The sequence below is a fragment of the Lycium ferocissimum genome, chromosome 4 (assembly GCF_029784015.1).
Source record: "Lycium ferocissimum isolate CSIRO_LF1 chromosome 4, AGI_CSIRO_Lferr_CH_V1, whole genome shotgun sequence".
Classification (NCBI taxonomy): Eukaryota; Viridiplantae; Streptophyta; class Magnoliopsida; order Solanales; family Solanaceae; genus Lycium; species Lycium ferocissimum.
The window spans coordinates 33,977,925-33,988,410 of record NC_081345.1 but is presented as its reverse complement, the minus strand read 5'-3'; the positions used below and the strand labels follow the sequence as shown (position 1 = coordinate 33,988,410).

The window sequence follows — 10,486 nt, the reverse complement described above, 5'->3', positions numbered from 1 at the left end:
AGTGTAATGATTCTCCACGGAGAGGAGATTATAAGCTGCTTAGTAGATAAATTTGATCTACTTTTATGCAATTGATATGTGCCTTTCACCAAAAGATAGGGCCCCATGACTGATGTATCGGAGCATTTTCTATATCCACCAAATTACTAAACATGATCATGTTAGTCTCATTATCTAATCTTTATTCAAACTGTGGAATTATATAAAACGATTCTTAAGTTGGGTAGCCATTTTAGAGTGTATCAATAGACCACCAGGAAGAAACATAATGGCTTTGCTAAATTTAGATATTGATCGTTTTTACATATACCTGAAAGTTGACAAATGTAACTGTAGATTTCATTTAGGGGTAAACACGAACCAGAGGCTCGATTCATCAAGAATACGTAGCTGCAAGATCTTGGGGAACCTCGATACTGAATACCCAGCCTTTTATATCAAGTAAAATAAAGGCTCTTTCAGCTGCTGAAAGTTTGATCACCTTCTCCAATTGGCGTCGTCTCACTCATCTGTGGCCCAGAACTCGAGCCATTAGCTTCAGGGGCACCACCAGATTCGGAGATTCTTGTAACCCTCTGCAGCTCATCCGTTATTTCTGATGAACGAGCCATCAACTGATCATCCGTCAATTGTTCGTTTTGAAACGCAGGCTTTTTAGGTTGACGGATGGCTGCAGCTGCTTCTGCCATTGCAACTGGAGGAGGCTGGGGTGGGACCCAGGATCTCTGAATTGGTCGTTCCTGAACTGGTGCAGCTGGAGATCCAAAGTTTTGTTCACCTTCAGATTGGATTTCAGTTATCCTGGCATTCTTACGTTGCCACCAAGGAGCTGAACTGTCTCCGTTTGTCAGATTTTCTTGGTAACCGTAATTCAAGCCATCGCCACTCCCTTGGGATTGAAGCAAATTGTTTTGGCTCTGGCCAACTTCCCAAGGCTGTTCACAGGCACAAATTAGTAATTGTATTTTTCATCCTAGTTGCAGTGATCAATTCATCAAAATGCAGCAATATAGTAGGATCACAGATTCAATTAGTTAATTATATTTTTCATGTCCAGCTGCCTGAATGTCCATACATGGTTCTTTTTAAAAGTCAAACATGCAGACACACACTACTAAAGTGACCCGATTCCAACCTTCAAATTTGAGCCAATTACGACATCGTTAGAAGAAAGAAAAGGAAAAGACAAAACCTTCGGCCTTCCAGCAACACGATCAGGTACAGGCTGGTTAGGATTTGGTGGCTGATCATTTATATCCTGCATCAAAAGATGGATGTACAAACATTCAAGAAATTTTATTTTTCAACATACCAGTATGTCAAATACTGGTGAGAACCCTGGACTTACTCGGATGTTGGAAGGCTTCTCTCCTCTTTGAACCATAGCCATAATCTGCAAATTGAATATCAAGTTAGAAGAGCCAATTTTCTAGTTCTTCCAGCAAGCATCTGACCCGTTTTACTAGCATTTTCATTGAAGGGAAAGAAAGTTCAAAGTACTAAAAGATGAGCTGATAGTTAGGAAAAAAACTAATAAGCCACAGAGTGTAAAAGTCACCTCCATATAAGACTTGGGATGGGGTGCAACAGATGGTTCCACAGATGCAGGTGGCGACAAAGATCTCACTGAACAAAATATTCCAATCGCATCGCATTAGTATTTAAAGAATCAATAAAAACTGAGTTAAGAAAATTTGGCAGCTAGAAAGAAAATTAGAACCTGAACGTGCATCACCCTCCACTTTTCCATTTGCATAAGATTGCTGGACCATAAAAGCAAAAATCAGAAGTGGACAGAGATATCAACTACAAGATCCAGATCTTTTTGTTGCTATACAGCTTACCCTAGATTGAGTAACTGAAATTCTGCGATCATCTAGTTCTGTAACAGGTATTCTTCCATAAGTATTACTTTGCCCTGCATGAACAGAGAAACTCCAATTAAGAAACACTTCCTGTCTAAAGATGACTTGGATCCCTTTATTTCCTTCCCCTTCAGAGGTGGGATCCCCCACCCCCACCCTAAGGGGCAGGGGGTGCATGATATATGAAAGTTAACTATTCATGATGAAATCTAAAGAACCTGACATTTACCTTATGATTTCTAGAATTCCAAGGCAAGGACAATGTTATAACAGGGACGAGCTAGTACTGTATATATAAAAAGGAAGTGCCGATGGAGTGGAGAGAGAACCGAGCCAGAATTGCGGGGACCAAGAGCTGAAACCTTTTTAGGAAAGAACTCAAAAAAGTCGTGCTATACTGCATTTTATGGAGGTGTAGACCAACAGCCACCCTGGTATGCAGATGGTCACAAGCCAGGCAGATCCTCCATAAGGAAGCTTCAATTGATTCTTTGAACAAGTTCGCAAGTATTGGTTTGTGGCTTGAGAGTTAAAAACTTTACGGAAACCACCTAAGTAACAGGTATAATAGTATATACTATGACATTTCCGCAGTATAGGCACCACAAAAACCTCATATAAACAATGGCCAATGACATCCGAACACCGAGATTATCGAGCCAAAATGATCCCGAGCCGAAAAGTAATCCAGCCGCAGCTGAAGGTGGAATAAGCAAAACTAAACTTACACAGGTTATGCACAATTTATTATCTATATCTTTCTCCATTGCTCTTTCAGTTATGAACACTCAAGTAACTCTTCACTTCTCAGTAGTGTTGCTAAAGTTTACCTCTTTTTTAACCCCCTAATGTTTCATAACACATCCCTTTTAATTTACATGACCCTCCTAAAAGCAAAAAATGGCCGAAACGCAAAAAGCTTATAGCTTAAGTAGAGACTTTTCACTATAAGAGTCAATGGAAATGTAAGAGGGAAAAGGCGAGAGAGAGGGTTCAGAAATGTGTGATGAAAAGCAACTGTATTACTACCTTCCAGTTTCTCTATAGCACTTGCCATTGATTTCATCTCACGTACTTGGTAGTTTAGCAGGCTTGTCAGCTCCTCAAAATACCTTTTCTCTGTGGAGGAACACAAGGTTAAATTATTGATGGTAACAAGTTAAGCACTGGAGAGGAAAGACAATGAAAGATTTCAGTCGCCAATTCTGAACAATTTTTCAGTTTATTTTATTTCATATCCAGTTCTTTAACTTGTTGTTATTATAAGATTTTACATTAACCAACCTTCGGATTTTGATGCCAACATCTCCTGGCTTGCTCGGGCAACGTCAGCAGCAGCTGCTGCAGCAGCTTTTGCAGCAACAGCAGCTTCTTCTGCTAAACTTGGTTTTCCCTTCACAACCCCTTTTTCATCTTCTTCATCCATTACAACCTTGCGTATCCAAGACTTCAACCGGGGTATAAGAGATTTCTGCAAAATGACATGTCACTTAACAGTGGATGATGAATATAATGATTATTCCATGAGAAAAGTTTCCAAATAGATTCTGATAAGCACCAGAATCCTACTTTAGAGACGAATCTAATAAGATAAGGCATTGGAGGAGCCTGAATAAATCTGGAGAAAATCTTCATAACTGGGTTACTTATCAAAAAGAAAGAAGGAAAACAAAAATCAGAACAGGGTTAACTAATGATCTTCAAATCCTTCTTCAGTTTAAGGTACACACTATTCTGAAATAACCTGAATATGGAGTATATAGGCGCGATCGAAGTTTCCATCCCCAAGCAAAGTTCTCACATATGAGATGCCAACATTACATCTATCAGATACCCATTCATTAATCAAATACCACCTTTTGTATGAAATCATTAGGTTTTTTTCTTTCTTTCGGTTCAGTTCTATAAGAAACACCCAAATTTACCAAACAACTAAAAAATTGAACTACCACAAGTAAAAGTTTGAGATGTCTCGCATATGAAAAAGAAATTTAGAAATGGGGAATTGAAATTAAAACCTAAACCAGTATATGTAATCAAAAGTAACAAGTGCACCAAAAGCATTACGAGCTAAGGGAAACATACATCAAGAGATAATTAACCCTCGGTATCGTTTTACACGTTCTTAACAAAGAATATGTATAGGAAGTCTCGTTCTCTGGTGGAATTAAAGCATAACAGGTCAAGCTGTCTGCAAATTACATTTGAAAGGAAAGAATACAGATGCTTCTTTCCAATCTCACTGAAGATATTATAAAAGCGATTTGTGGAATAAATTGTTTTGACTTGCAGCATTGACAAGCCAAAAACACTCTTGGAAACAATTAGTTATGTTTGGCAGTAGGTTAATTACAAAGAAAATATAGAAGCTGCAACCCTGTTCGGAGACAAAAACTTGAGTTGGCATAGAGCGTCCAACATTTGATAAGGATCTTGTACTTTAATTGAAGGATCACGGATTCCTTTTCTAAGGCCATTTAATTAAGTGGAAAGGTGTGTGCGAAAAAAAGGTAGTCATCTTCAAATTAAAGTCCTTCCTACAAGTGCTAAAAAAGTTTGAATGTGGATCACATCAAATCGTAAGATTAAACAGCGAATGAGAGGATTCAGGCTCAATTCTCATTCAGAAAAGAACACATACATATTAAAATTGATAGACCGGATTTCGATGGTGTGATTCTACGAATAGACAATAAGCAAAACTTCTCCAGCTTTTCTCTTTTTTCTTCTTTGTTTTTTTTTTTAAGGGGGGAAAAAGGTAATGTAATCGAAATGGAAAATATTTTGCATCACAACAATAGTCAGATACATTACAAATGGTTGATATGGGACAGACAGAACAAACTTTGTACCAACTGACATGATAAATTGAAGGCTCTTTACTATGCAATACCTTCAAAAGTACAGCTGTTCCAGCTCCTGAAGCAGCGAGAAAACCTACAGCAACAACTGCATGAGTCCAATGGAAATGAGAGAGATATCCCGTTTTTGTCATGCTATTGCTTGTTGCTGATGCAGGCTGCAGATTTTGTATTGCAGCCTGTGGTGGACTAGCTGATGAAGGCTGCTGCTTCCCATCTGTCATCAAAATATCAGAAGAACAACATACAAGTACGCTCCAAACATTATCAATCCCAAAAAATGAATAAAAGGACAAACACTAATTCTTTTCGAGAACAATATGAATTACCTTCATTAGCAGCAACTGGCTGTGTGCTAGTAACAGTTGGGGTAGGATCCTGTAATTCAGGCACAAGATCGATATAACATCTTAAATTTCATGTAGATGTTTCAATTACATTTTAAGTCAAGGTCAAATTTAAAATTTTAAAAGTGGCCTACAGGAACTCGACGAAAGGCTTCGTCTATCTCCTCCTTCGTGAGCCCCTTCCTCTCGAGAAAAGAACGCCTATACTGGACTGGAGATCCCCTAACTTTCGGATGTGAAAGAAATTTCACAGCATTCTGGACTTGGTCCTCCCGAATTGGTTCTGAGTTTACAAACACAGAATTCGGAGAGCTCCCTTTAGTAGCATCTTGGGGATCTTCCGCTGCTGGTTGTGAAGCTGTTGATTCAAATTGGAAATTAAAGTTTGGATTACAATATAGCATGAATTTTATTTGACTCAAAATTATTAGTGCATCATTATAAAATATAATTCACCAATGGACTCATCGAGCAAAGTAGGAGAGTGTTGCATAGATAAACTTATAAACAATTGGCCAAAGTGAAAGACAACTATTAGATCTCAACCATGACATAAATTCATCGGAAGCAGTTCTTAGAATACAACAAATTCACAGCACATTTGGAGTTCCACATATTCTAATTTTTTTTAGTATTTTTCTTCATACCAAACATATATGCACTTTCCTTTGATTGGTAACAGATATGCACTTTCTTTTGATTGCTCACATAGATGCACTCTCAAGTCATCAGCTCATGATGCATATTGATAATTGTCGTGAAGAAGTCCATTGTTGCATTCAGTGGTTGATGCAGATATAAGCCGATGAAACCCAATATGTTGAAATAATTAAAGAGAGAATTTGACAACAAATTGTTAATTTTCAAATGGACATGCTCCTGTGACTCAATTTACCTACCACATGCTGGCAGATCAAGTAATTAGGTATTTCAGTATACAGATACCTTCTCTCCAATCAAGAGTGGGTTTAGCTTTAAATGCAAGATGGGCTAGGGAAAAAAAAAAAGAGCACAAGGGAACCAAATTATTGAAAGTAAACTCTCGAGTTCCCCTAGCTCTGTTTGTTTGCTTGACCACGCGTATAGACATTACCTTAAATCTTTTCTTCTAATAGGTAAGGATTCCATTACCTAAAATCTTACTTATGAATATATAATATGCATAGTGGATGTGGTTGTTACTTGAGATAGTTTATGCGCTGATAATGAGATAATCCGCAACATGTTGCTCAAAATGCCATAGAGTCTTGAGGTTAACGAAACCTCATTCAAAAGTAGTCACGGATATTGCAATTATTTGACCAAAACAAGATAGTCTTCTTGATTTTGATATGAAAAGAAAACCTAATCTGTCTTTTATAGCAACTCCAAGTATAAACACGTGTTTGCAGATATGTAAATTCAGCTAGTTGTAGTTCACAATTTCCCCAGGTGAGAAGAAAATATTCTCAAGCAGCGTGTTATAATTTCTATTTGATGAGAAAGCTTTCACTTAACCGAGTCTATTGTCCTCAGCTCATATTTTTCTCTCCTAGCAATACAATGTAAATTTTCTAGCAAGAAAATATTCCAGCAAATGACTCAGGAGGGGTTTAACTATGAGATTTCTTTTCCTTCCGTTTCAAACTTAGTGCTCTGACCACCCATTCATTCTTGGGCCGCAGATTTATTTGGGTATTTCATACAACTTCGTCTCTCTTGTTGAGAGGGTTTGCTGGTGCAGTCTACTCTATCATTGTGCAAAGCCTCATAAAGAAAATTATCTAGTTAATGAACCTATTATATTGTCAGAAGCCTCATACTGAACATTATATTCAGTTACTTAGTATCAAATTAATCCATTTATTCAAGAAAGTATTAGGCCAATATCTGTCATTAGATGCTAAATCAATTGTACAGGAACACAGAAAAAGACCTGATTATTTCAGAGATTTGCCTCACCCCGAAATCTTGCAGCTTCTAACAACACAATTTCCAGTTTTTAGATTCAGCAAAAGGTTCATCCTTAATTCCCAACTACACAAATGCTCATTAAATGTAATAGTACCAAAATTACTGCTTTATTGCTTGACAAACCAAAGGCGACAACAACCACCAAAAGTAGAAAGAAGTACAATTACATGCTCCTATCAAGTTAAAGACAAAAAGGCACAAACATCATAAAGTAAAAAAAGATTAGATTTTTATGGAAGAATCTTTAATCCATAAAGCCAAAAAGCAGTATCAATTAAATTGCACACTCCATTTTCTTTGATATTCAAGAAACAAATCAAAAAAGTAGCACAGCAACAATCTTATTAAAGAATTCATACTGAAAAGCAAACAAAAGGGTACCTGGATTCTGGGTATTCTCATTTACTGAGTTAGGTGGAGAATCTGAGTGAGATGCCATGTTAACCAACTCCTACTGAACTGAATTGCAAGAGAAATAAAAGGAAAAGAAGATAGCAAGATTAGAGGAGGAAAAAAAAAAGGAAAGAAAAACATTGAAGTTGTTAACATAGGAATTGCAGTGATTACCTAAGATGAATTGATTATTGATGATAGGATGGATGTCAGAACAGAACCCACAAGTGGATTTTGCTCATCTCGAAGCAAATACTACTGGTTTTTCTGGGTGCGTAAATTATTGATTGATAAATAAAACTAGTATAGTACTACAGGACAAAAACCTTTGCAGATAAACATGAGCACAAGAGTCAAGGTCCTCGCTTTTTTTCGTCTTATTTTAATTTTTATCTTTTTGGTTCTTTTTTAATTCTTAGCCTACACTCGTCTGGTTCTTAATTTACCTGCAAATTGATCAGAGGATGTAAGACAATTTCTTAAGGAATTTTTACGCCTTATAGCTATTTCTAATACATAATTAGTGGTAATAACTATCTTTTATTTTAATTACTAATAATAACTAAATGCTTTTCTAATTTAACTATTATATTACTGTGAAGAAAGTTTCAATTACCATTTCACAAATATCCTAAAAATTAGCACCCCTAATCTCATATCCCCTTTTAATGGTAACAATATTCATCACTTAATATACATTCTTAATTCTCTCTCCTTTTTCATAAATTCTTACCTTTTTAAAAAAGGAAAAATCTGTGAATGCCCAATGAAATAGTTGTCTTCTTCCTCTCTTCACCCTTCTGCAAAATTCAATTTTCCATTTTGGGATATTGCAATCCAAAACGGTATTTTCAGCACGGTTATTTCGATTCAAAGCATATGTGGTCAAAGTGGGCCTCTTTCATGTACTATTCCATCTCCTTTGTTTCGTGAAATTTTCGCTATTTGTGTTATTATTCTTCCACAAAATCAACTTGGTGGAAGCGATTGTTTTTGCTCCAGGCCGTGGTGGTGATTATGGCGGCGCTTTTAGAGAGAGAGAGAGGGGAGAGAGAAAGTTTTTTAGGGTTTTGAGAAGATGAAAATATATGTATTTGTGTATGTTCTATGATATAACTACCAATTGTTGTGGTTGGTGGTGTATTTTTGTAAGTTTTTCTATATATTTGTGTATTTTTTCAAATTAATTCCGTTAGTTCATCTAGTTTTAAATACACGGGTGACGCAAATACATGGTAAGTTTTCTATATATATATATATATATATATATATATATATATATGTATTTTGTTCAAATTAATCCCATCAAATACATGGGTGATGCAAATTGTTACTCACACAAATACATGAGATTTAATATAAAATACATGGGGTTTGATTGGAAACTTCAAATACATTAGTTATGCTTAGCAAATACATGGGTAAATAAAAAACGAAATCAATATTGAAAACTTCAAATACATTACCACTAAATACATTATTACTCGGACAAATACATGATATTTAATATAAAATACATGGAGTTTGATTGGAAACTTCAAATACATTAGTTATGCTATCAAATACATGGATAAATAAAAAACGAAATCAATATTGAAAACTTCAAATACATTGGCTGTTGAATGTTTTCAAATTTTGAATTTTTGATTTTTTTACGTTTGAATGTTGAAGATTGGATGAAGGAATAGAAAACGGTTATGAAAAAGAAATCTAAAATTTGATTTTGTGGAAGAGTATGATAAAAAATACCAATTAATAACTAATTAAATGATCCCACCGTTATTGCCTAAAATCAAGGGATATGTTTTCTTTTTCTTGTGTTTCTATGAATTTACACGCATCAAATACATATGAAAAAATACCTTAATTTGGGAAAACATAACCGCAAATGGTAATATTTAAAAGAGTAGCTATAAATGATAGAAAACTACCATAAGGTAGTCATTTGAGTAATTTTACCATTTCTTAATCATTTGAAAAATTATTAAGAGCCTGTTTGGATGGGCTTAAAAAAAGCAGCTTATAAGCTGCTTTAGATAAGTTAAGCCAAACAAATCCAATTAATTTTTTGGGCTTATTTTAAGTACAAAATGACTAATGTATCTCTATTTCAAACAACAAAAAAAAAACTAATAGGCAACTTATAAGCCAATCCAAAAGGGCTCTAAGACTAGTGACTAGTGAGATTTAAGAACATCAATTGTAATGAAGTGCCAGCGTTCTATAGAGAATAATTGTATGATAATTTGGATTTGGTGCCACCATTCTAAAGACTTACCTGCACTCAGTATTTGTACTGTGCCAAAACAGACATATGATTATATGTTAGTACATAAATTTTAGGCTTAATGCATATGCAGCCCCTGAACTTGTCCTCAACTAATTGTTGTTCTCACCTCATTATCAGCATGTTTGGCCAAGCTTCTAAGAAGCCAAAAATAGTATTTTTTTTCAAGAAGAAAAAATAATTATTTTAGAGAGTTGAGGTGTTTGACCAAGCTTTTAAGGAAAAAAAATATTTTTGAATAGTAGAAGAATTATTTTTCAGAAGTTGGACAAAAAAATCCAAACTTTTGAAGCCTTGATCAAGCACAAATTGTTGTTATAATATTAGCAAAAACAAAGTGTTACTCTCATAAAGTACTTTTCCAAAAACATTTTTGACAAAAGCAATTTTGTAAGAAACTTTTGAATATCTAAATTTTATTTTAATCAGTCAGAATATTCAGATCTTAATTTAAAAAGATCCTTCGATAACTCCAAAATCAGTCGAGTCGAAAAAACATCAGATCAGATATACAAGCACTTCAAATGCAAACACTTCTAGGCTAGGAGGGCTTTTGTGGGGCAATTGGCGCGAATGCCCCTCTTTTGGGCTGGTCTTTAGATTTTGCCCCTCAAAATGGTGGTCTTTAATTATTGCCCTTCCGAGCAAAAGCAACATAGTAAAAAGACATTATTACCCCGACCGTTACATATAAAAACAAATATCGTTATTCTCAAATCCTTGCTTCTTTCATATCGTTAACCTGTGCCAACTTCGTTCCCAATTTTTCACATTATTCAA

General features: G+C 35.4%; 1 protein-coding gene across 2 annotated transcripts; it reads right to left on the bottom strand.

Moving 5' to 3' along the window:
• Nucleotides 1-165: 165 nt before the first annotated feature.
• Nucleotides 166-7,710, bottom strand: LOC132052450 (peroxisomal membrane protein PEX14-like). Of its 2 annotated transcripts, none has more exons than XM_059443991.1 (13): nucleotides 7,594-7,710; nucleotides 7,408-7,477; nucleotides 5,208-5,431; nucleotides 5,056-5,104; nucleotides 4,759-4,943; nucleotides 3,150-3,336; nucleotides 2,895-2,984; nucleotides 1,845-1,918; nucleotides 1,721-1,763; nucleotides 1,559-1,626; nucleotides 1,349-1,393; nucleotides 1,193-1,258; nucleotides 166-935 (listed from the first exon to the last, which is right to left on the bottom strand). In XM_059443991.1, exons 2-13 carry the CDS (start codon nucleotides 7,463-7,465, stop codon nucleotides 459-461), a joined length of 1,566 nt encoding a protein of 521 aa, XP_059299974.1. In that variant the 5' UTR covers nucleotides 7,466-7,477; nucleotides 7,594-7,710; the 3' UTR covers nucleotides 166-458. The 2 variants fall into 2 exon arrangements, with proteins under 2 accessions (XP_059299974.1, XP_059299973.1); XM_059443990.1 differs by having other exon boundaries at nucleotides 7,408-7,485; nucleotides 7,594-7,704.
• Between the last annotated feature and the right edge of the window lie 2,776 nt (nucleotides 7,711-10,486).

Coding starts and splice junctions, on each gene's coding strand:
- LOC132052450 (XM_059443991.1), bottom strand. CDS start 7,465: ATGGCATCTCACTCAGATTCTCCACCTAACTCAGTAAATGAGAATACC. Junction 1,259..1,348: donor AGAAGCCTTCCAACATCCGA/GTAAGTCCAGGG, acceptor CTTTTGATGCAG/GATATAAATGATCAGCCACC. Junction 936..1,192: donor GTGTTGCTGGAAGGCCGAAG/GTTTTGTCTTTT, acceptor GCCTGTGAACAG/CCTTGGGAAGTTGGCCAGAG.